The 27,517-nt window shown below is 32.8% G+C and overlaps 1 protein-coding gene and 2 long non-coding RNA genes across 5 annotated transcripts in view; all 3 read right to left on the bottom strand.

Annotated features, from left to right (window-relative positions):
* The window catches only part of LOC123671750, a 37,667-nt gene that overhangs the window by 7,233 nt on the left and 2,917 nt on the right, over positions 1–27,517 (bottom strand). The window contains exons 1-2 of one of the 3 annotated variants that reach the window (XM_045605769.1): positions 5,568–5,772; positions 960–1,076 (exon numbers count right to left, since the gene is read on the bottom strand). In XM_045605769.1, coding sequence (XP_045461725.1) covers positions 960–1,022 — 63 coding nt within the window. In that variant the 5' untranslated portion in view covers positions 1,023–1,076; positions 5,568–5,772. Of the gene's footprint in view, positions 1–959; positions 1,077–5,567; positions 5,773–27,517 lie in introns of those variants that run through there. The other 2 variants (XM_045605768.1, XM_045605770.1) reach the window with 2 other exon arrangements.
* LOC123671753 lies at positions 10,796–12,133 on the bottom strand. Its single transcript, XR_006746177.1, has 2 exons — positions 11,996–12,133; positions 10,796–11,051 (listed from the first exon to the last, which is right to left on the bottom strand). It is a non-coding gene; the product is annotated as an uncharacterized LOC123671753 (long non-coding RNA).
* LOC123671751 lies at positions 24,388–27,320 on the bottom strand. Its single transcript, XR_006746175.1, has 3 exons — positions 26,920–27,320; positions 26,412–26,608; positions 24,388–24,554 (listed from the first exon to the last, which is right to left on the bottom strand). It is a non-coding gene; the product is annotated as an uncharacterized LOC123671751 (long non-coding RNA).

Genomic DNA, 27,517 nt, shown 5'->3' with positions numbered 1-27,517 from the left:
GAACAATCATTGGATATACAGAATCAAATTAATTTTCATTCTCATTATAAAATTTCTCATACTGAAAACAAAAGCGTTATACAATCACGCTATAACTAATTTCAGATATCAATTGATATCATAATGAACAAATTTATTTGAGTAATTAAAAATACTGAATTAAACAGGTTATCTGTATACTTCAACGATTTTGCACCTTATTCATGTTACGCTACTGAAATTTGCTGAGGCGGTAATTTGTCAATTCGGAAATAATAACCTTTAGATTTCATGCCATGATAATACAGGAAGCATATAATTGGTCATAACTTAAAGATGTACCTACTTCATTAAAGTTAAGACAGAAAAAATAATATTGAAAACAGATATATTTCAAAATGTGATTATCGAAAATAATAATTACCGCAGCATTTGTTTTATCTGCAGAGTTAATCATCTGTTAACGAACTGTCTGTCTTTTTCCACTATTTTATGCAACTAATACTGGCGTCCTGAATCAACTGTTCACAATTTTATATTGAAAACAAATCAAATACAGAGCCCTTATTGTTTTATGAGATTTCGTCATAAAATATTTCGAATGAATAAGACTAACGCGATTAAAGAAATTAAATTGTTCTATATTTTCTTCTCGATAATTCAAGGCTTCTATTATCCAACTCAAACGCCCGAAGTATACAATACATATATTTGATATATTGAATATATGATAAATAATTATTATCAATATTTTATTATTTACAAAACAATAGACCAGTGGTTTCCACTCATAAACTAAAAATAACAAAAATAAAATGGAATTCATAAACTACTTAAATACTAAAGAAACCTGCACACATTCAAAGTCTCTCAACTAAGTAATATGAAACTTACAAAATAAATACTTCCCAATTAAATGTCAATTAATGTCATGCAATTCTATAAATATTCATTCTATAGATTGAATACAGTCTACTTACTTTTATTGGTGAATTTCTGTTTTTTGATTTTTTTGTTTTTTGTGCTTCAGGTACGCTTTCCATTTTAATATTAATAATTAATAATATTTTAATATTCTCAATGAAATGAACTATCACCTAAAAAAATATATTTGGTAAGCGAAAATAATTCAATATATCAACTTTTCCAAAGAGATTACAATAAATTCATAATTTTTTTGGAAATTTTTATTAACTGGAATCTGTTCTTAAAAAAATATTTCTTTCGGAATGTGCAATAGAAGTGGATCATGAAATGAGTCATTGATTCAAATTCAATTTAATTCAATACAACACTGAAAGAAAAATTGCTAAAAAAATTTTTGCCAGATATAAATTTTTGTCGTGAATAAAAAGCGAATTCTATGTATTAAAATATTGACACTTGGGATTCAGACAGGAAATTTTGGTATAAAAGGTTTTTCATCGTTAAAAATATCTTTTTTTTAATTGAATTTTGAATTTTTATATTTTATATTTTCTAGGGTTAATCAGTAAGTTTTTTTTGATGCCCAAAAAAAACCTTTCCCTAGATGGAGACTAACTAGAAGGGTCACTTCGCGTTCTGCCTCTACATATCTAAAATTTTTGCTCTTTTCGCTTCTCCCCATAAATACATATTGTTGGGGGTCCACATGATCATTTTTCTGATCTTGAAGGTATGTAGTCAAATTTGTTTTAGTAATTGACCTCATAGGAGATACACGTATCAGTACACCAATAGAATAAAATGCACTACTAAATATAGGAACTGTTGATTTATGAGAAATAATAATGAATTTGATCTTCTTTTCCCAATTTGAAATAATTTGACATATGATTCAGTGAAAATGATGTCTTACCTGCTCCTATACAGGGTGTTTCCTAAACATGCGGCAATAATTCAGGGGGTTGTTCCTTGGACTATTTTAAGCATGTTTTGTCCTTGGATGATTTTTGAAAAACCTCTTTGTTTCGAAGATACAACATTTTTCATATTTTTAAAATTAATAATAGTTCAAATAAAAATGCGTACCGCACTGTGTTTACTAAGTAGGTACAATTTATTTTTAAATTTGTTTAACAACATTCCAATTACTAAAAACCCTTAGATTATTTCCTATGGGGCCATCTAAAATCATTAGTTTATACCACTCCAGTAGAAAATGTGGAAGACTTGCGAAATCGGATCATTGCTGGGTGTAACTTAATAAGAAATGATCCTGGTGTTTTTGAAAGGGTTCGGCAGTCAATGTGGAGAAGATTGGATGCTGGCAAGAGGTGGTCATTTTCAACAGTTTTTGTAGGTTGAGTTGAATTTTCATGTAATTTTTCATAATAAAATGTTATTATCTGAAATTTTGTTTCCCCTATATCTTCGAAACAAATAGGTTTTTCAAAAATCATCAAAGGACAAAATATTCTTAGAATAGTCCAAGGAACAACCCTCTGAATTTTTGCCGCATGTTTAGGAAACACCCTGTATATGCTTTTTCGTATGCATTTGTTCACAAATTCCATTTGTAATTGGATAATGGAGTACCATTCATGTTTATATAGAAAGCCATAGGTTGAAGAGACTAATAATTTCTAATCCCATAAATCAAAATGATTTTTCAAGAATATTCAGATATAGAAATATGTGAATTATATGCACATGATTCATTTCGATTTTACAATTGGTTGAATTAAAGTGGTTAATTAAATATTATCCAACTATTATATTATATGTCAAGCTCAGAATCTGACGAATTTGAATAACTTTCATTTTCATCAGTTTCATTCAATAAAATCACTCACAAAAAACTCATCCTATTTTTTTTTTGTTTTTTGAAAAAGAAAGGTTATCGGGTATGTAGTCAAACTTGAACAAATTTTAGCTCTTTATTGCTTCAGCCAAGCTTTCGGACAATAACTTGTCCTTCTTCAGGGCTACTGAAAATTACATAAAGTTGTGAAAAACACACAGAAATCAATGCAGCAGAACTTACATCAATGTGAGTCTTAAATGTTAAAATTATTTCAATGTCCATATATAACATGTAACTTGCAAGGAAACAACTATATTTTTCTCAATCTCAACAACAGAATCAAACAACCAGTCAAATCTGAGAAGACATATGAACGAATAATATCAAAGGTTAAAAACATAGAAAAAACACAAAGACAAGAGATACAGAGAGGAATGACAACAGAGGACGAGTGACGTCACAAAATGGGGAATCATAAGGCGTTTTATAGTGAGGGAATCATCTGTAATGCATTATCATCTAATTTGACTCATATTAATCAATTGAACGATGTTAAAATAAATGGAATTAATACCATTAAAATCTGAATAGATATTTAAATTTGTTTCATGGCTCATGATTTCAACCGCCTCCAAAAACTCTCGTTTTATTTATTTCGCTCAGATCTTAAGCACCTAGCCTCTGAACTTCATAGTATGTCCGGTTTCATATATATGTTTTGATAATCCGGTGGTTTGTCTCCTTTTTGTACAATCTCTAACATGTTCTTTTATTCTAGTATTTAAATTTCTGCCAGTTTGGCCTATATATAGTCTATTACATTCCATGCAATCTATTGAGTAAATTATTCCATACTTGTTGGATGTTGGTGTTTTGTGCATGCCTTGCACTTTGGGTAAATATGTATTTTCAAAAATGAAGGACAAAAAAAAAACATCCAACAAGTCTAGAATAATTTACTCCATAGATTGCATGGAATGTAATAGACCATATTATATAGGCCAAACTGGCCGAAATTTAAATACTAGAAGAAAAAAACATGTTAGAGATTGTACAAAAGGGAGTCAAACCACCGGATTATCAAAACATTTATATGAAACCGGACATACTATGAAGTTCTCAGAGGCTAGGTGCGCGAAATAAATATAAACGAGAGTTTTTGGGGGCGGTTGAAATAATGAGCCATAAAACAAATTCAAATATCTATTCAGATTTTAATGGTATCAATTCCATTTATTGTAACATCGTTCAATTGATCAATTGAGTCAAATTAGATGATTATGCATTACAGATGATTCCCTCACTATAAAACGCCTTATGATTCCTCATTTTATGACGTCACTCGTCCTCTGTTGTTATTCCTCTCTGTGTCTCTTGTGTTTGTGTTTTTTCTATGTTTTTAACCTTTGACATTATTCGTTCATATGTCTTTCAAGATTTGACTGGTTGTTGTATTATGTTGTTGAGACTGAGAAAAATATAGTTGTTTCCTTGCAAGTTACATATTGTATATGGACATTGAAATAATTTTAACATTTAAGGCTCACATTGATGTAATTTCTGTGTGTTTTTTACAACTTTATATAATTTTCAGTAGCCCTGAAGAAGGACAAGTTATTGTCCGAAAGCTTGGCTGAAGCAATAAAGAGCTAAAATTTGTTCGAGTTTGACTACATACCCGATAACCTTTCTTTTTCAAATTATAAATTGTTAGTCGAGATTTAAAAGTAGTTAACTCATCCTATTGTCTAGTTCGAGTTCTTATTTATTTATAGATATTCTTCATTTTCTCAACTCATCATCTGTTTCAGGTAATTGTATGGGGTGTGAATCAACGATGCATAGCAAGTTGCAAACCTTATTCATTTTCTTCAATGATAATTGTTTTTTTAATACTGAAAAGAAAATAAGGAATATTGAAAATTTTTCATGTTATTCAGATATGAATTTTATCATTCTGGTTTCAAAATCTGATATTTGAAGTATTTTCCATTTTTTATATATCATCAACAAAAAATGTGTTCAAGAAATTGTATTGGTTTTTATATCCACTGACATTGATGAATATCATTCATACACAAATAAAAATTTCATTCAACTCTCTGGGTTCATAAAAAAATGTGTTCAAGAAATTGTCTTGCTTTTTATATCCACTGGCATTGACGAATATCATTAATACACAAATAGAAATTTCATTCAACTTGCTGGGTTCATAAAAGAAATTCTAGAGTTAAATATGGATTTTGCTACGATGAAGTGATAAATTTTTAATCGTAATAATTGAAATTACCAAGAATATTGTACTAACAGAAATATGTTAACCATTTTTGAACGACTTGCTATAACCTAAATTTAAGATTAGTGCGCTTAAAGTATTTTTTTAACCGCTAAAATTCAATAGTAATTCAAGTAGTAGAAATATTAAAAAAACACACAAGTCAAGTGCTGCAAAATATATTTTAGTGACAATAAAAATTTTCTAGCAAAGAGTTTTTATATTGACTGAAAGCTAATCTTGATGGACCCTATTTACTACAGGAATTTTTTAAGATTAATCAGAGTTTATTGATGGTTAGTTGAAATTTCTTTCAGTGAAGTTTCAGAATGAACGTATTCAAGTGACTCAAATTTTTTTTTTCAAAATACATCATAATAAGAAAATACTGCATTAGAACAAAATAATTTACGATATTTCACAAAATAAGAATTTTTGAGAGATTCTACACACTTAACTCCGTCTCAATGAATTAATTCTGACATTTATTTTCATGACACACTTCATAAAATACAACTATAATCGTTTAGAATTAATGTTAATAAAAAATAGTAAAAATATTGAAAACAATAATTTACCACTTACCAAAACTAACTTTACTCGAACATTAACACATTAACTTACACACTGATAACTTCACTCGAAGATCTTCTATAAAGACTAATTGATTGGTTTAAAATTATTGGGCATTTAACTTGTTTGATGCATAATTCATAAAAAATCATTGTTTTTCTTTTTCTTTTTTTTGATTAGGACTCTGTCGCATCTTGGAGTTTGAGCTAAAGCCCAAATCAAAAAAAAAAAAAGAAAAACAATCTACGGACACCTCATTATCGCCTTTTTCGGTCGATATTCAGCCCAGTGGCGTACCCATATATAAGCAATGGGAAGATAAAAAAAATGGTTCGTTTCCAATATCCTTTGAATTCACAGACACTTTTTGAAAGTGATTGCACCTGTCGAAGTGTCAGCTGTTGTATTCAAATGCGCATAGTGAAAGGGTTTTCCTTCTTTTGGAAAATAATAAGATAATAAGATTTTGATTAGTGTTAAGATCATGTAATACACATTGAAAGTTAAACACGGGTTGTAAAAGAGAATATAATAAAAAAAAATTACGCCAAACTAATCAACATAATATACCTACTAAATCTAAGGATCTATCTTCATGGGTGAGAATGTTGATACAGAAAAAATGTAATCCAAAGTGGCGGCAAAGATATTCTTTGCGACAACATGATATTTAAAAATAATATTATAACTTGCGTTCATTTAAATTCATGGTCAAAAGTGCTGTGGAGAAATCAGAGTTGTCTTTTTGTCATTACAAGTAGCGCTTAGCTTGTACCATATTCTTTCCAGATTTGAAGAATGTAACCAAATGTTATTGATATGGTATAAGCTGAGCTCTACATGTAATCACAGAAAATCAACTCTAATTTCTTCACAGCATTCTTGAACACGAATCAATTTGGCATTTATAGCCTGAATGTAAATAATGATTGTGCCGACGACAGTCGAGACACATCAAGCCCTTTGATATAAACGATGGTTGATGAATTCGTGGATTCAATTTCCGCACGATTAAATTATTGAGCGTTGTGACTTATAATGGATATTTCTTTTTTTTTTTTTTATTACTACTTGCAAATTTACAATCTACTCTACATGAGTAATAAGCAAATAATTTATAAGAATATAGAAAAGAGGCAGGTGCCGTCCAGTGACGGCTCTCTGGAGGATATTTCTTTTGAGGAGAAATATCCCTTATCCCCCTTAGGTATGCCACCGGTTCAACCGCCTTCAAAACAAAATCTTGTATGTGCCACTTAATCAGTTTTCTAAGAACTCAATTATTTATGAATCACCTAAATTATTTCAAAATTCCTAATTGCATTTTAATGAATCCTAATGTTGAAAGTGTACTGTAAACCGGGGAGATTTTGACATATTTTGGGGCTACTTGTCAACGTCTTTTGTGTAAACAGAAGAAGATGATAATTCTAGGTTATTATTACTTGGTTATCATCCATTGTTATTTAATAAATAAGAACATATTGGGAATATTGGACACAATTTTATTCTATTGTTTAATTTGTAACAACGCCGACGTTTCGAAACAGTTCGTTTCTTTTTCAAGGATAAAAAATAAATAAATATATAAGGCATACAATATGATATAATTTGATAACACATTACCTAGTTACGACAAACAATATTGTACTCTTATTAAAATTATAAAGACAATTTTCAAGGAATCGAAATTCTTTCACACCTCAGATAATCAACATCAACATCCATTAAGTTATTTTCAATATGACAATGACATAAACATTCGATTACGATGAAAATATTAAATGGACTTAACACTATTGTCGTGGCCAGCACTCATCTTCTAATTATATCGTTATAAATCGTGCTTAGGTGTTGTACATCTTCTTTATGATTAACTGTGTTATTTAATTTTATATTAATCATTTCGCTTATGTTTCTTTTATAACCAACCTCTTTCCTATCAAGAATCTGTACATTATCAAAATCAAATTTATGGCCCATAGTCATTTGATGTAAAGTTAAAGCTTTTTTATTAAAATTTATAACACTCTTACTATCATATTTATGTTGTTTAATTCTATCTCGTAAAAATTTCATACGAAGAACTTAGATAGGGTTAGAGACATTTTTAAGCAGAATAACTATCCCTTATACTCCATAAATAGAACAATAAGTAAAGTAAACACACTTCTAATGTTGGATATATAGTTGATGTTCCTTCCAACGCAGTTGTTACTTCGTACTTCAAGTTTTCGTTTTTACCTGGCCTTTCTCATAAAGTAAATTTAGTGTTGAGAGAATTGAATGAAAAGTGTGCTTTCTATAATTTACTCACCACAAAAAAATTTTTCACCTATTTAAAATATAAAACTCCTCATAACTTAGAATCGGGATTAGTATATAAGATACCTTGTGCTGACTGTAACAAGTATTATATTGGCCAAACAAAACAATATTTGCGAGATAGAATTAAACAACATAAACATGATAGTAAGAGTGTTTTAAATTTTAATAAAACAGCTTTAACTTTACATCGAATGACTATGGGCCATAAATTTGATTTTGATAATGTACAGATTCTTGATAGGGAAGAGGTTGGTTTTAAAAGAAATATAAGCGGAATGATTTATATAAAAGTAAATAACACAGTTAATCATAGAGAAGATGTTCAACACCTAAGCACGATTTATAACAATATAATTAGAAGATGAGTGCTGGTCACGACAATAGTGTTAAGTCCATTTAATATTTTTATCGTAATCGTATGTTTATGTCATTGTCATATTGAAAATAACTTAATGGATGTTGATGTTGATTATCTGAGGTGTGAAAGAATTTCGATTCCTTGAAAATTGTCTTTATGATTTTAATGAGCGTACAATATTGTTTGTCGTAACTAGGTATTTTGTTATCATATTAGATATGTCATATTGTATGCCTTATATATTTATTTATTTTTTAGCCTTGAAAAAGAAACGAACTGTTTCGAAACGTCGGCGTTTTCACAAATAAAACAATAGAATAAAATCGTGTCCAATATTCCCAATATTTTCTTATTTATTAAATAACAATGGATGATAACCAAGTAAGAATGTCTTCAACTGGGGGTTTTTTCGAGACGATAAGGAATCAGATGGGCACATAGGTGTGCGATAACTGCAAGTCATATGTGACGTCACAGAAGAAAATTACATCACTCTATAACAGAAGAATATTTCTATTGAGCTGTCGTAAAAATCACGTATTCCCTAATCACACCATTAATAATATTAAAGAAATCTACTCGCTACAATAAATTGGAGGAACATCCTTACAAAAATATCAGATAGGATACTGAAAACATTCCGAAAATCAATACTAAACATGGAAATTAAAATAACCATTTGGAAAATAAAGAGGTTAGAAGAAAACATCAGAAAACTGCGACAACAACTATGTTTGAGCATAAATGACCAATCTTATGGTACACTGTTGATTGTGGCTGAAAATGTTTTTAACAAAACGTTTAAAAGGATAAAGATTAATAATATTAAGAAGATCAGAGCACTTATAAATCAACAGATTCCACCTCTACCAATAATAGTATGTGATAATCACCTAGTTAATTACACTACTGTAACCATACCTGAGGAAGTTAAGCCTAGGTCCAAAATTTAGTTTACCACCAAGAAAAGTACCTATCAGAACTGTCATTAAAGATGTAGAAAGTTGCATCAACATTCAACCAATAACAGAAGATTTAAAGAACACATATAGATCAAAAATTGTAAATATTTTGAGCAACTATGAGAGAGAGGAGCAACACAGAAACGAAAGCCACATACTTGATGAGTTTTTGAAGAAAACCAACAAATTTGTACCTATAAGAGAACCAGGATATCATCATAAGTAGGGCTGATAAGGGAGGTGCAACTGTTATTATGTACAGGGCCGAATATCTAAGCGAAGTGGAAAGAATGCTGAGCGATGAAGACATCTATAAAAGAGTGAAAGCTGATCCAACATCAAAGATTCAAAATGCAGTTAATAAATGCCTGAGAGGACTGAAAAAAGAAGAATATATAACGGAGGCAGAATATAAAACCTTGATTAGACATAACACTATACTGTATACGTAAAGTCCTTAAGAGTGTACTTGATTTGAGGCCAATAGTTAGTTGTGTCAAATCTCCCACGTACAATATTGGTAAATATTTACATAATATTTTGAATTCTACCTTGTCTACTTCCATTTGTAATTTAAAGGATTCTTTTTCTTTGACCACAATTCTAACAGATATAAAAGTGCCACCAGGGTATATATTTATCTCATTGGATGTTATTTCTCTTTTTACAAGCATCCCAAAAGAACTTGTTGTTAGTATCATCAAGAAAAGATGCAGCTTTATTGGCTGCCATACAAATCTCAGTAGAGAAAAGTTCTTAGAATTAGTTGATCTTTGTTTCGAAGGTGGTTACTTTGTGTATGAAGGGGAATTTTATAAACAACTTTATGGTACTGCAATGGGTGCACCAACAAGCCTTTCTTTCGCTAATTTAGTTATGAATGAGATCTTTTATTTTGTTGTCGAAACACTTAAATTTACATTACACTCAGATGACTTTAAATTGTTCGCCAATGCTTTCTCCTCTACAATCCAGAGTGATCTGAATCGTATCTCTGAATGGTGTCAGGAATGGCTTCTCCCCCTAAATATTCAAAAGTGCAGGGTTTTACATTTGGGCAGGAATAATCCGCAGACAGTACAACATTGATGGTGTTCCACTTCAATCTGCCGAACAACATAGCGATTTAGGAGTGATCATGTCATCTGATTTATCTTGGTCGGCTCATGTCGATAGTGTTGTGTCAGAGGCGAAGAGAATGGTGTATCTAATAAGAAGGGCCTTCCCCAGGTGTTCTGTGAGTACAGCTAGGACTCTGTATGCCACTTAGGCCAGGCGCAAAATGACTCGCAGTTTCGTGAGGTGACACAGCGTGAGTCACGGCGAGATTTTGTGAATGTAATAAATAAATACCACTGCGCATACATAATAGCAGTGTGACGTGACGCAGGTTTTGCTTAACGTGATCCTGCGGAACGCAGTGTCCATCCCGCAGTTTCTTGTATGTATTCACGGTGAGTAGAAGTGAGAAATGGAAGAAAAATTAATTGAAGCCGTGCGAATTCGGCAAGTTTTGTACGATACAAGCCATGTAGACTATATGAGGGCAAAACTAAAAACTGAAACGTGGGTGGAAATCGCTAAAGAAATCGGAATGAAAAGTGGTAAGTTTATTCATTTATTATAAATAGGGTAATCTTGCAATAATTATTAACAAAGCTACAGAGAATTTTCTGAAAAAAATGTCCAAAAAATTACCATCAACTGTACATATCTCAATATTTCCCTCTTGCAACACTTTCCCTCTGCCAAGGTATCGCTCCTGCGGAGTTAAAATAATTTTCTGTTCGATCACCCATTCTGTAGCTGTACGCCATACTTTTGTAACTGTTTCCTGTTGCCATGAATCTGGAAGATGTTTAATATTTATTAATATATATTGTTGTAGGATCTGAAGCAAAGGCGTTGTGGGAAAAACTACGACATTCATTGAGAGATGCGATTCGAAGACAACAAAAATGTTTCCAAAGTGGAGCAGGTGCGGAAACTATCAAAGAATGGAAATTTCAGAAACAGATGGGATTTCTGCAGCCTTATATGGCCAATAAATCAAGGGAAGGAAACCTCCGCCAAGACGGTGAAACTGAAATCCTAACACAAGATTTTGAAATCAATGTAGAAGCTGCAGAGGTAGACAAAGAACATTCACAACAAATGAATATAGAGGAGCAACCTGAAAATGTGGAGGATGAATCCCAACCCAAGGCACTTTCAGAAACTGTTCCCACAATGTTATCTGCAAAGCGAACGTCAATTGCAACCCCCAAATCAGTTAAAAAAATTAAGAATGATAATGTTACTAAACTTTTTAAAGAGACTATCGAGAAACATGAAGAGAGAAGTAAAGCAAGAAACGAAGAGAGAAAAAATTTGGTACAGCAATTACAACTCACACATAATGATCCCCTATTTAACTTTTTTTTGGCGATGTACCAATCTACTAAAAGAATGCCATCCTCCTATCAACACATGATTAAAAATCGTTTGTTCAACGAAGTTTCACAAGCAGAAGCCATGTTACTGGGAATTAGTCCTGCTGTCCAGCAGCAGCCCAGCCTTGATCAGCAGCAACCCTACTACCAGACTTTACATTCTCTTCCTGCAGCCACTCCATCCAACAGCAGAGCATCAACAGCAACCAGTTTCTATTCGGAACAGTCACCATTAAGCCCCTCCGATATCCGTCCGGAAAAAAACGATTACTCCACAAGTAGCAGTGGTAACGAGCTGATGAATTTTATCACTACTTTTGCGGAGAAATAATTAAGTTAATGAAAATAAAATAAAGTTACCTTAGAAATACACTTAGTTTCTTTTCCGTCCCGATGGGCCTTGTAGCGTTACATCCTTCTGCGTCAATTTCTTTCTTGATGATCTCATGCACTTCGATGAACTGGTCACGGTTTAGCCGAAAATAATTTTTAAATTGTCCGTCGTTAAATTCTTTGCTTAAAGCAAAGTCTCCGTGACATTTTCTTCTTTTTAGGTATAAACTTCTCGCTGCCTTTCTTTTGGTCAGTTGGGAGGTAAAAAATAACATTTCGGAGACAAACTCATCTTCCGAATCAGATTCAGAATTGAAGTCAAACAAAAGAGCAGTAGCTGTTTCCATTTTGAGCTTGTAACCAACTGCGTTATAGCAACCAAAAGCAAGTACTGCGATCGTATTTGCGCGGTTCCCGCGTTCGCAGCTAACCTCCTCAAAATTCCGCCGCGACTCACGCTGCGACGCCTCACGAAACTGCGAGTCATTTTGCGCTTAGCCTTACGTGCGGCCCATCATGGAGTTCGCCGGTACTGGTTTGGGCGGCGGCACTCGCGGGTGATAGGGGAAGAGGCTCGAGAAGGTTCAGCGGTATACAACGCGTGTGCCGTATGGTGCGATTCGCCCGAGCTATAGCGAAAGATTGCGCATGTTCGGTCTTCGTTCTTTCCGTGAGCCAACCAAAAAAAAAGAACACATATTTTTTTTTTGCATATCCTGCATTTTTATTGTTACTTTCTCTAAACTATATATACATAGCTATTTACAGGGGGAAACATTCATGATACATTTGTTCAAATTATAATTATAATTAGCACCTAATCTGTGATCATATCTAAAGAAGAAAATTTTGATTTATTTACAATTATTTACATAGATGTGAGTGAAGTAAAAAATTTTGTAGAGGTATGTTGAACCAAAAAAAAACACATATACGTCTCAGGTGGATTTAGGGTGGGTAAATGGAAAAGAAAAAAAATCATATCAATGTGATATGATGAGTATGTTTATGCTTTTTTTTGATGTTAGTATTTTGCGTAGTTGTCGTGCCCAGGTAATTAGTTTTTTCCAGTTTTTTGGAAGTGTAATTGAAAAATTTATGTGTTTGGTTGTGTATTATTTCCTGGATGGTCTCAATATTTCCGGTTGAATGTATTTTTTTTAATTTCGTGTATCTCGTTTTATTCAGAATGACTCGAAGAAATTTATTTTGTATTATTTGGAGTTCTTTGTAGTTGGTTTTCGATGTGTTGCTCCAAATGGGAGTTGCATACAAGAATGCTGGTCTAATGCCTTGTTTGTAAATACGAATTTTAGATTTTTTGCTTAATCTGCTACTTCTGCTTATTAATGGGAAAATGTTACGAAGTATTATATAACCTTTTTGGGATATACTGCTTATATGTTCATTGAAGTTTAGTATTTTATCCAAGGTAAGGCCCAAGTATTTGACTGAATTTTGGGGGCTGATTATATTGGCGTTTAAAATTATTTTATTTGTAATTGGAGGTAGTTTTCGTTTATGTGTGAAATGTATAAGGGTGGTTTTATTCCCATTGATTTTGATTTTCCATTTATTGTAATATTTGTCAAGCTCATTCAGATGGTTTTGAATATATTTGTTAGCCTGGTTTGGATTTGTGGATTCAGATATGATTGCCGTGTCATCGGCAAATATTTTCAATTTTTTTGACTGGTTTTCGGAATGTCGTTTATATAGTAGTTGAATAGAATGGGGGATAATAAGCCTCCCTGAGGAACCCCAGCGGAAATTGTGTGTTTTCGAGAAAGAAATGTTTCAACGCTAACTTGGAATGATCGACCAGTAATATATGAATTTATTATTTTTGTTATAAAAGGTGGAAACTTGGTTTGGAGTAATTTGAAAATGAGGCCTTCGTGCCAGACGGTGTCAAATGCCTTTTCAATATCGAGATTTAACATGGCTGTAATTTTTTTATAATTGAAATTTTTGGTTATTTGATCTGTTATTGTTCCTAATTGAAGTATCGTACTGTGGGAAGGTCTAAATCCAAATTGTACATCTTTAATCCTGTTGAGGATAATTTTCTCAAGTACCTTGGACATGGTTGGCAGAAGGCTGATAGGTCGATAATTTGCCGCGTACTTACGATCTTTCTTTGCCTTGGGAAAAGAGAGAACTATGGCATTTTTCCATTCATTTGGAAAATAATTAAGTTTGAGGCAGCTGTTGAATATGTAGCAAAGCTGAACAATGGCTTTTCTTGGGAGGAATTTGAATGTTCTGTTATTATTTTTGTCTTCGTCTGGTGCTTTTTTATTTTTGAAAGATCTAATAATATGACGAATTTCGGTTGGGGAATTTAGTAATTCCGGGGGAACATCATAATTTGTGTTAATAAAAGATTCAAAAGTTTCTTTAATGATTTTTTCAGTTTCCCTGTCGGACATATCGCGAGTTAGTTCATGGGTTTTTGAAAAGGATTCAGCCAGATGTTCAGCTTTGGAGTAGTTATCGAAAATCAGACCTTGTGCTCCATGCAAGGTTGAAATTCCAGTCGAAGGTTGATTTGTTTTCATCGAACGCATTATTTTCCGCATTTCGTTGGAATTTGTTAGATTTTTCGTAAAATTTTCCCATTTTTCACTTTTTAAAGAGTTTGTTATACCTCTAATATAATTAACTGAATTTCTATATTCCTGATATAAACCTACACTGTAATTTCTTTGCAGTCTTTTTCTTATCTTGTTTTTCATTTTAATGAGTTCCCGCACATACGGGGGTTATTCTAAATGGTTATTATCCGGGAGAGTAGCCTTGTTTGTCGCTTGATGTAGACAAAGTTTTATTGTTTTCGTGAGAATTAAAATGTTTTTGTTTATGTCATTTTCGGAATTTATGTTCGAATTTGAATTTAGATTTTGATCAACTAATTGTTTGAAAAGTTTCCAGTTTGTGAAATAACTTATTTTTTCTTTATGCAGCGGGGTTAAATTTATTTTGGGAATTGTCGCTAATACTGAAAAATGGTCTGAATCTAATTCCTGATAGTAAAAAGTTAAGAGATCTGCAGGTTCTTTGTTAACATCAAGTCAATTGTAGAGGGTGAACTTTGATGGGTCGGATAATAAGTGAAAGAGTTTCTCGGGAAGTTTAAAATGAAATTTGTTTTGTCTAAGTAATCCTTAATGATGGTGTCATTACGGTTAGAGTTAGTACAATTCCAAGAAGGGTTTCTACTGTTGAAATCGCCCGCTATTATTACTTTGCTACCTAGGCTCATGAGATAGTCAATTTGGGGTATCCATGGGTGTTTGATGACCTTTATAAAAATTTATGATGGTAACATCTTCAATTTGAGTAGCCGTTGACTCAGAATTTACAGTGAGGGTTGGAATAAACTTTATTATTATTATTTCAATAGGTTTGAGATGTTTCCTGTAATAAATTAAGAGCCCTCCACTGGTTGTTTTGGGTTTATTTATGAAGTAACAATTCGAAATTTTAGGCGGTTTCTGTTTATTTAGTCTAGATTCTTGTATGCAAATAATTTCCGATTTTATTTCATTAGTCAAGATTTCCTGTTCGTTAACTTTGTTTGTAATACCGTTGGCATTCCACGAAATTATGTTGATGTCTTTCTTTTGGGCCTTATAAACCATATTTTTCAGCCAATTTTTGGATTATTATAATTCTGTCTAATGGCGAAACGGTGGCTTTAAATTGCTTTTCAATTTTTTTAACGATTGAGATTAAATGAGTTAAATTACATATTGAGTTCAAATCGCGGATTTCTTTCAGGAGCGTTTGAAATTCATCTACATTATCTGGATTAGATTCCGGTGGAATTTTTGTTTGTTGAGAATATGTGGGCAGGTTTCTCTTGACCATGTCTACATAAGATAATTTTCGATTGGGTTTTTTTAAAGAATTGATTGAAGGGGATGGCGTTCGCTTTTCAGTAATTTTAGAATTCGATTCCGTAATATGAGACGATTTGTTTTCTATCAATTCAACATACCTTAACATTTCGGGACACTTGGAGTAGTTAGCTGTGTGCGGGCCTCCATAATTCGCGCACTGGATTCCATCGTTGGTTCTAGTTTTAATAGAGCACTCTGTTGTCATGTGATTTTTTCCGCATTTCGGTCCGCGGTTGCAGTTTGTCGATCCGTGACCGAACTTCTGGCAGCGGTAGCATTGCGTTATCCTCGTCTTTTTGGAGTATTTTTCCCAATGTACCTTCACATGGTCTATTTCTTTGATTTTTATCAAATCTTGGATTTGACCGTCCTTGGGTATATTCACTAAGAATGAGTGTGAATTTGAATTTCTTCCTTTCATTTTGGTGTACTGAATGTCATCGGCTTTGAATATTTCGTCTCTGGCCAATTCTTGTATTATGTAATTTTCCGTCATGAAGCTGGCTGCTTTCAAGGCTATTTTTTTCCTGATCTGATCTCTAGGAGTGTGGGAGAAATATTCCATGTCTTCTTCTTTGAGGGCTGCTATTAATGCTTTGTGATCACTTTCTTCTAAGTTCGTTATTTTGATGTCATTCTTGTTGTACCTTATTGTGTATTTATTGTTCATTACTGATTTCAATTTCTGGTGAAATTTGGTCTAAGAGTCTATTTTCTGTGTGATAATCACTGGTGGACAATCTTTCACTACCGGAGTTTGTATTATTTTTGGGGCTGGAATTGATGCCGAGATATCAATTTCCATTTCTGATTCGGGTTCCAGTACTCCGAATAAATTCGTTACTTTTGTAGAAATAATTTTTTTTCGTTTCGGAGGTTTTGCCGTTTTAGTTGGAGTTTTGAACTCCGAAATTTCATTCCAGTTCACCGTCAAAGACGTCATGTTTTCCATTGGAGTTATTTCGGTTGTCTTGTAAATACGCGCTAGGCGTTCAACAGAGCTTTTTGAGAGGGCGGACCCTCGATACGGATTGTAACGTATATCACTAATTCTGATCACTACTTAAAACTTCACTTAGTCGAACTCTACGACACCCCACTTACTCTGTTACTCTTAACTGACTCACTCAGACTCGATCTCTTCACTCACTATCACTCCATTCCGTGAGCGCCGTGAACGTGGCGATTTGATAGTGACCTATAGAGCGTTACACGGTCTGAGCAACTTGTTTGCCCTCAATACTAACAATCTTCGTGGCCACCAGCTGAAATTGTACCACGAAAACTATCGGACATCTCGAAGGCAACATTTCCTCTACAACAGGGTGTTTGATAGGTGAAATTCACTACCAGGCTGGATAGCAGACGCCCCAAGTGATATACTTATGAAAATCTGTTGGATGCACTTTAATGTCGTTTATTCACAAAGAAGGGAGATGTCATTTTTATGATTCAGTGAATTGGAAGCACTATATGAAACATGCGTGGTGAACCGTCCGATGTATAAGAACAAGACAATATATTATATCATGAGACATCATACGTGCAGGATTCAGCCTTTCCCATCACAAACTATAACAAAGTGCAGTCAGATAAACAATCCTCGCCACTTGTCGTATCAAGGCTTTTGAGACTGTCTATACCCACTGCATCATCCTTCAGTACATTTCTAATTTTTTCGATATTCTAGTGACTCTGTTCTTAACTGATCTTTCTGAGTGAGTGTAGATGTTATGGAGGTCTTCACCTTGTTTGTGAATCTCTTGGCTTCAGAATACGGAGTGGAAATTCCAAAAGAATTTTCTAAGTATGCCACGAGATTGTTCTATGGAAGATTAAATGATTTCGGGTCTTATTGGTAGGCTTTAGCTATCTTATCCTTTGTTGGTTCACTCAGTATATTTTCATCAGCTGGTGTCTCTAATTTGCGCTTCTTCTTGGATCTTTTGTTACCTGAAGTCTTGGGTGGGGCATAGAGTTTTCTTTTACGAGCATAAGGTTTTCTTTCTCGTTTATGACTTCAGGATCGGGTTCTGGTTGACCATTTCGGTCACTAGCAGATAAAATTTCTGCAATTCCTCTCTTCATGGGTCTTGTCTCTTCAGATTGAGATATCACTGAGGACGAAATTGTTGTTTCCATATTACCATAGGTTTGAGATGTTAACGCAGGATAAGCATCGAGTCAGGGTTGTGAATTAGGACAGCTTGATGCAACATGACCAGCGACTGCTTACAAATGAAACATTTCATTCTATCAGTCGACAGGAAAATTTGATTTTCTTCACCATCAATAAGATAGAGGTTTGCAGTGCGAAATTATCATTTGGGGGGAAGATGTAGGCTTGTCAACGAAAACTCAGAATGTGTGAGTAATCATCACCAGAAATACCGGCCTGAAATGAGACAGATGATGCAAGTTGTAATCCAAGATTTTCATTATTTCGGCTAGTTTTTCATGTGGAATGCAGGAAGATACATTTGAGATAACGATTCTTTTAGTTGGGGATACTAATCTTCTGATGTTTAGATTTATATTTCTAATATCTATCGACGAGTGAGTTTGTATTAATCCGTTAACCAGTTCTTTGTTAGCTAAATAAATGCTAATCCTGAGAAGGGAAGGAAATGTTTTTGGGCTGAACAATTTTTCCAATAGCTTGGACATACTCACGAAATTTAAGGCCCTCTTCAGAATATAGTACTATCGCTTGGTCTTTTTTTGGAAAATTAACTTATTTTCGGTATTGTTTTTGCTGCAGATACATACGAAGTACTTCGAGAAATTGTATTCCTGTGTTTTCTGACATTTCGGGTATAATAACATTTGTGGGTTCAGATGACATTATCAATGCCCTTGTAGTCAAGAGCAATTGAAATTTCTATATAATGTTTTGTTAAGTACTGAATATATGTGAAATTAAAAACATCAAATCCATAAAAGTGTTGCCTGCAGCCAGAAGGAGGCCCGGGTTGTATTTTCAACAACAAAAAATGTGATGGAGGACGGCAAAAAACTGACTTATTTGTTTTCCTGGGGAAACGTTAAATCGTTGATATAAAGATTCTGACTTGAGTTGGTAGCCACAAATTAACAGAATATCTCGAGATCGAATTGATATTTCGACAGCACTTTATCAGGAATTGACTTTTCGAAATAAACACCGGAGCGATGTGAACAACAGATGCGAACCCAGCAAACACGTTACATCACTTGGCAGTTTCGCGAAGTCTCAAATTGCACATTGACAGATATCTTCATTGCGATTACGCATACTTGTTCTAAACATATTTATTTTGCGACATTGCTTTGTTAACAACAATTCGAAGATGCAGTGATAATAATTTGAGGATATTAATAAATAACCACAATGCCATCCCCATTGAAAGTGGTAAATTAGTAGTTAAAAAGTTTACCATCGAGCGACTTCGCAACGAAGTCTTTTTGAGAACTACACAATGTTAACATGAATTGGATGATATTTCAAATCCTTTTTGAGTGGGTCACTTTATGTTCCCAATGTGGCTGTTTATTCTGGTGAATGTAATAGTAATACTTTGCACATTATTATTTTCAATTATCCATCTGTGGCACTGAAATATCCAGCCCTCAAAGAGTCCGACGAATATTTATTTATTCTCCTTCATCTGGATGTAATAAACAAAAACAAACGATTCAGAGCCATCCGAGAGGTCGTCGGTGAAACCAGAACGTGATCCTAATAGAAGCATTTTTGCAACAAAATACAGATTACGTATTCACTTGGTCCGTTTTCTGGCTGATCGAGCGATATTTCGAAAACTACAATAGCTATAGGCTTCCCGTTTTTTCAGTTTTATTTGTGCGTTGGTGTCTGCCATGTGGCTGGTGATATAGCTATATCACCAAAAAACCAATAAATTGAAATATATATAGTATTTTTTTAGAAGTGGTCAAATGAAGACCGGCTCTGTTTGTTAATTTTATTATTTTATGAGAGATAATTTCAGTTTTTTGTGACGTTTGTTTTTTTATATTAGATTGAATAATTATTTATTATATGGATGTTTCATTACTTCATTTCCCATTTCCAAATTGTATGTACAAATTTCTACAGGATTACTTTTGTGATATTCATAAAATAGTCCCTTTGACACTATACAGTGTGTTTCCAAATTGTATGTATGACTTTGTACAAGATATTCTACACATTAAATGAATGATATTCTATATAGGAATCCTTGTCCGAATTTGAACAATACAAGGCATTTGACCTATATTAAATATCATTTATTCAATGGGTAGAATATCTTGTACAAAGTCATACATACAATTTGGAAACATACTGTATAGTGCCAAAGGGACTTTTTTATGAATATCACAAAAGTAATGTTTTGTGGGGATTACAGATGCCTGCGTTACGGTCATGGTGGCGCTGCCAACCAGGTTAACGCTTCCCCCAACAGAGGGCGCAACAATCTACTTAAGCCTCGAAGTAAGCATCTTAAACGGAGATAAGCCGAGGAATCCCAGTCAAATAGCAACCTACATCATGTAGCATTTTGTGTCTTGTATTATATCTGTCCTATATTTTAATTTTACTGTTTTATTTTATAACCGTTTAACTAGGAGTAGGCAGATAGAGGCCTAGTTAGAAAACCATTTATTTTTCCCGCTAACTAGGGGTAGGCAGATTGAGACGTAGTTAGCGCATGTCCCGTTATAGTTATCCCGAGGTTAATCAGGAGTAGGCAGATTGAGGCCTGATTAAACCCCACCATCGACCAAGTCGTCACGCTGTCCCAAAAGTTTTATTAAGTTCAAAATTTTATTTTATATGGAAGTCAGTATGTGTACTCTATGTGTAGTGAAAAAAAGAATAGAATTGAGAAGTCTAATAATGATATCCTAATGAAATCATAATCGAACTTCCTATTGAAATTGATATAATGTTCTCTATGTGTGGTGAAAAAGGGAATGGAATATAGAGATATCAAAGAGACCTCGCATGAAACGACCCAATGTGGTTATTAAAAAGACATTTATTGACTCAAAAACTTCCATAAAAGTGACAACAAATGGATGTTTTTTTGGGGATATTTTTTCATGTCTCAATTTGAACAACACAACGACTTGAAATGCGTACATGATGTCGCGGACATTTCGCTGCAAATGCGAGCGGGAGGCAATGTTTTTAATACATCGCATGCGAGCTTTTAGTTGCAAAGTTACTTCCATGGTACTTCACAGTTACCTCCCAGTGTTTGCTGGGAAACTACTGTCCGTCTGTCATATTTGATATGAACTGAAATCTAATTTCTTCTAAAAATATGCAGCTTTGGTAATAATTATTAAATTCTCAAACGCCGACAGATAAAATGCAAAGAAAATAGAATTACCATATTTGAAATTCAATATTTTTCAAAATTTGAAAATGAACGTGGCAATAGATGGGACTAAACATGACATGGAGATTGAATTGCAGAGAATCATGAATTGATAGTTCATAAACATTCAGAAAGATGAAAACTGTGGAAAGTAGCCTCAATGAGTTAATAATTCATGAGACGTTACGCTAAAACAGACCAGAAATTCTGACCCGAAGCTGAACACTATAGGTACTAAACTAAAATCAAGCCAATTAAAGGAAGACTTCAAAATTTATCTGGGAAATTTCCCTGAAGGTCACTCAACATTGCAAATTTGTGATAAAAGTTGTTAATTATTGTAATAGTTAATTATTGTTCGATTTTGTTAAAAATGTGGATGGAAGAATATTAGATTTAGTTTTATGCTGTACGATCGAATTGAAAGACCTGAGTGAAAGATGAACTACACATGAGGTGGAGATCGAATTGCAAAGAATCATGAATTGATAGTTCATAAACATTCAGAAAGATGAAAACTGTGAAAAGTAGTCTCAATAGATAAGTCAAGAGACGTTACGCTAAAACAGACCAGAAATTCTGACCCGAAGCTGAACATTATCTATTACCACTAGGTACTAAACTAAAATCAAACCAATAAAAGGAAGACTGCAAAAATGAGCTTGAAAATTCCCCTAAAAGTCACTCAATATTGCAAATTATTGATAAAATGGTTGTTCATTATTATAACAGTTCATTATTATTTAATTTTGTTAAAAATGTGGATGGAAGAATTAGATTTAGTTTTATGCTGTTAGATCGAATTGAAGGACTTAAGTGATAGTGATATTTGTTTAGAAGATCCTTAGAAATCTTCGAGAATCTATCAGAACTTTTCATAATTTCAAAACAGGTGATTACGACGATCTCAATAAATTTTATGATAGGCATAACTGGATGAATGTTTCCAATCAGTCTTTCGATGAAGATGTATCTCTATTTTACGAAATGATGAAAAAGTAGTGCATTTGCATGTTCCTAAAGTGATAATTAAGAATAGGGAGTTTCCGTTATATTTTTCCGGTGATACAGTTAAACTAAAAAAAATTAAAAATTGTTTGCCTAAAAAATGGGAGACATATGGATCGATGTTCTATATTGAAAAAATTAGAATAATGAGTAGAACAACTGAGAATTATATTTTTAGAGACATCCAGAACAATATCAAATATTGCCAGGAGGGTATTAAAGTTTATCCAAGAAGTTTTTGGAAATATGTAAGGAATTGTAAGAAGGTTTACTAAACAGAATGCATTAAGGTAACGAGTCTGCCGAGAGTAGTGAAGATATATATGATTTATTAGCCTCATTTTTCAAAAGTGTTCATAAACAAACATACTCGCAGAAATGTAACCATCATAATGATATCAGTAGTAATAATCTATTAAACTCGGTAGAATTCACCCCACAAATGGTTTCGAAAAAGATAAATCATCTGGATGCTAATGAATAAATAATATCCTTCTGAAAAACTGCGGTTCTAGCTATCATTTTAACGAATCGTTGCATTCTGGTACATTTCCTGATTCTTGGAAGACTTCTCTTCTTATTCATATCTATAAGAACTCTGGTATTAAAAGTGATTTTGAGAATTATGGTTAGGTTAGAAAATTTTCAGTCTTTGCGAAATTGTATGAGAGTCTTGTTTTGGATATATTGTTTCACTCTCTTAAATCATCAATACTGGAGAATCAGCATGCCTTCTTCACGGGCCGTGGTATTGAAACTAATTTAATAATTTACAGTGATTTCATCCCGCGAGCTTTGGATTACCAGTTTCGGGTGAATTCGCTGTACCCCGCTTTCAGTAAGGCTTTCGATAGAGTTGATCACAATTTACTCTTCTTTAAGTAAATCTGCTGGGGGTCGGTGTGCATAGAGATCTCCTTAGTTAGATGGTTCTCTTCCTATCTGTATAAATATGTATGAAGGTTGACAGGATTGATAGGATTTTTGGTGACAGAAACACTTTTTTAACTTAGCTAGCCTTTCGTGGAGGTATTTTCACTTCATCAGGGCTGAATTTCATTCAAAAAATAAACAAAATGAGTCATCACAAGAATATTTCACGAAAGTGAACAACATCAGACAGTACTCACAACACAAACCAAATATTGCCAAATAATCCCGTGATCCATTGTCTTACCGATGTTATAATTGTGTCCTCCACTGGATGTTCAAAATTTCATGAGAATCTTATATTTTTAATTTTAATGGGTGTTACCGAGGATGGCATATCCAATCTGTATCGATTTCTCCATGCTATGACATGCTATACATAAGGACTAAGGAACTATCTATATTATATCCAAAGTCACTTGAACTAGTCTCTAAAAACGCTTTGCCAGAGATTATTGCGAAACAGTCCTAAACCATAGGCGGACACTTTTCAAACCCTTGAGTTGAAAATAATATTAATTTGCAAACCGCATTTAAATCGTAAATGTGGTTTGCTAATTAACAGAAGAATACTATTTCGAACATCTATACATATTAACGGAACGCCTAGTCAACGAACTACGAAGTCAACGAAAAAAGAATGTTGAAAAAATAACCTAAACTATAATTAGACAATTATAGGTCAGAAGCTTTCAACTTCATGACAGTATTTTCCAAATTTTTTTCTTCAGGAAATATCTTTAAAATGTTTTATTTCTGACAAATATTCGTCTACTATTGGTATTTAATGCGATGATATTTTATGATAAGAGGCATATCATCAAGAATTGTTGAATTTATGATTACATTAGGGTTACAACCATGTGGCTTTCCGCGTATTAGTCAAACTTTGGTATCAATTCATTTCCCCTATGGCGTTCCAGCGATGACCACACTTCGTTTGCTGTTCGAAATTGGACATTCACCTAATCTTCTTTCTCTTTTCGAAGATAATAATTATCATCACAGTACGACGGTCGATTATTTTTTTTTCACAAAATTATAGTTTTATTTTTTTGTGATGATTTTTGGTGGGGTTTTTCTCACGAATATTTCAAAAATACATCATTGCTTAGTACTTTATTAAATTATAAAAAATTATAAATAAAAATAAATAAATAAATTATAAAAAATTATAAATAAAATATTAATAATGATGACCCGAGTCACTATTTCTGATCATCATCTTGTTTTTCCACATTCTTCTTTTTCTTCTTCCCCATTTTTTTTACAGAATCCGCACATAAACTTGTAACTAATCTGCAAAACATATATGTATCAATCTTCAAAAAATTTCTCGCCAAATAATAAACATCCGTTATTATTTTGATGTCTAATCTGAAAAGAAAAATATACATATTAAAAGGTTGACTCTATGTGTCGGTAACTTAAACTATTGAATTATATTCAAATATTAGTCAGTGTTTATTTGCTCCAATTCCAATATTTTTCTAATAATTATAAATTTTCCAATAGAAGAATGATGATATAACTCATTAGTTACTGTTACATCATTTGATTTCGACATGAAAAAAATTGTTTATCTATTGGTTTGAGGTTCGACATGTTATTCCTATGAAATTAGCAGATCCTCTCACACAAAATTTGATAAATTAAATTTCAATAATCTCCGAGTTTTTGTGAAGAGATTTTCGTGAACAAAAAATGTCAATCTTCTAGCTTTTGAGCACTCTTTAATTGCAGAAATCGCTCTATAATTCCGCTACAATATCTAAAGTTTTCGAATTCGTAGCCGGAAATGGTCTCAAACGATAAATTTCGATTTGGAATTCGTGAAAGAATTCAAGTATGTATGTTTAAATGGCCGAAAACACTATAACTTCCGAAAGTGATGAACTATAGAAACTTGAAAATTTTAGGGTATATTCGCATAAATGACACGTTTGAGTTCGTTGACTAGGCGTTCCGTTAATATGTATAGATGTTCGAAATTGTATTCTACTGTTAATTTGCAAACCACATTCAAATCGTAAATGTGGTTTGCAAATTAACAGAAGTACAATTTCGAACATCTATACATATTAACGGAACGCCTAGTCAACGAACTACGAAGTCAACGAGAAAAAGAATGTTGAAAAAATAACCTAAACTCTAATTAGACAATTATAGGTCAGAAGCTTTCAACTTCATGACAGTATTTTCCAAATTTTTTTCTTCAGGAAACATCTTTAAAATGTTTTATTTCTGACAAATATTCGTCTACTATTGGTATTTAATGCGATGATATTTTATGATACGAGGCATATCATCAAGCATTGTTGAATTTATGATAAATAATATACCTATATATTATCCAAAACAGGTTTACAACCATGTGGCTTTCCGCGTATTAGTCAAACTTTGGTATCAATTCATTTCCCCTAAGGCGTTCCAGCGATGACCACACTTTGTTCGCTGTTCGAAATTGGACATTCACCTAATCTTCTTTTTCTTTTCGAAGATAATAATTATCATCACAGTACGACGGTCGATTTTTTTTTTTTTCAAAAAATTATAGTTTTATTTTTTTGTGATGATTTTTGGTAGGTTTTTCTCACGAAGATTTCAAAAATACATCATTGCTTAGTACTTTATACATATTGTCAATTCTTCTGCCAAAAACGAAAAGTTAGCAAAAAAAGGTTTTTTTCATTCGCTAATTGAAAATATTTACTTTCTGCAATGCAGCTTATTGTTTAAGGAGAATATGTGAAAACTCTATAAAAATCGGTGATTTGTAAGAAGAAATATCGCTTATTTCGTTTTGAACTGAGCTGCAACGTGGTGGTGTTCCCTCTTGGGTGAAAATGATGGATAATAATAAACTTGTAAATCTATTGATGGTGATATAAAAAACACGTTGAACAATGAGAACCATATGTATAAAACAAGAAATGCACCCGGCTCAACAGCTCTCAACTGGGCATAAACCACCAAGCCACAAAAATGTACAATAGATTAACAGAAAGCCTCAGATCTTCAAATGAAAAAATAAAAACCTACTTAGTTTCACTTGCTTCCTGAAGTATTTGTTATTGTGTTTCGTGACACCCTTTGTTATAATGATGTGTTATGTACCAACTTCCGCATCTCATATGTTACTTTGTTCTGTTTACTTGAGTTTACATTAGCATTTGAAAGAGGAAATGGAAATAAATAAATAAATTAATATATGAGTGGAAAATGTTTACTTACGGTGGTTTCGGAGGTAGTGTACGATGTGCGTTGCTGACCGCACCACTCAATGACCTGGTTGCTAATATCTCATCATTGAAGAAGGTCCTCATCAGAAATCTTAATGCTAAGGTCTTTTTACATGGGCTTTGACACTGTGCGAAAAATCGGAAAAATTTCTCAGCAGTCATTTTTGTAGCATATTTTCCAAAGACAACCTGAGAGAAATGAACATTTAATTAAAATGAATGATTTCGACTATCAAGAAGAATATGAATTATGACTGGAAAACTCTTTTGTAGATTCCACTAATATTTTGTTAAAAAAAAAACCGAGCTCTAATGCAAAGTTCAATTTCGAATGTTAACCGATAATGATTCAACAGTCAAAAAACAATTCATTTCTGGAAATAAAACAAAAAGGTTTACCTACTGCTTCTTCCTTCATAGAATTATGGAGGAGATAAGCAGTTACATGTTCAAAATGTAACTATACCAACAAATTTCAATGATTCAAATAAAACACTTACATGATTCCCATTAGATTTCACCTTGTACTCATCCAGGTTCTCTAGAACGTCCAGTTTTTTCTGAAAAAAATTTAATATTTAATGCCAGTCAGATTTTATGAATGTTGAGCTCAAATTTATGTGTTATCCTAATTTCATATCTAGCTTAGACGATGGTTTTCAACAAATTTTAAGCGTATGAATCAATATGAAAACATTTGCCACGTGCCATATTAAGATGTTCCATGAATTAAATCGAATGCAAATTGTTATCATTCTATGTTAGAATACAGATCAGGAAATTTTTTATCAGTTCAAAAATTATTTCTCGATCATTGTTTCGTCAAGCCATGACTCCTTCATGTGATATCTTGGTACTAAATATCATTACTTTACAATGGTTTGAACATTCCTTGGAATATTTGATAATTGTCTATTTGAATCGGTTTGAGCATTCAATGAAAATTGTTTTATCTATTGATCTCGAAGGTTTCTTAAAGTTCAAATCTAAAACTCTAATTTTGAATATTTGAAATTTCATAATTATCATGAAAATTATTTTTTGTATTTAAAAAATTTATGTTAGTGCGTATGTTGATTCTGTTTCTTGTTTACATAT

Source organism: Harmonia axyridis, chromosome 1 (assembly GCF_914767665.1).
Source record: "Harmonia axyridis chromosome 1, icHarAxyr1.1, whole genome shotgun sequence".
Taxonomy (NCBI): domain Eukaryota; kingdom Metazoa; phylum Arthropoda; class Insecta; order Coleoptera; family Coccinellidae; genus Harmonia; species Harmonia axyridis.
The sequence above is the reverse complement of the archived record's forward strand: the minus strand, read 5'-3'. Positions and strand labels throughout refer to the sequence as shown.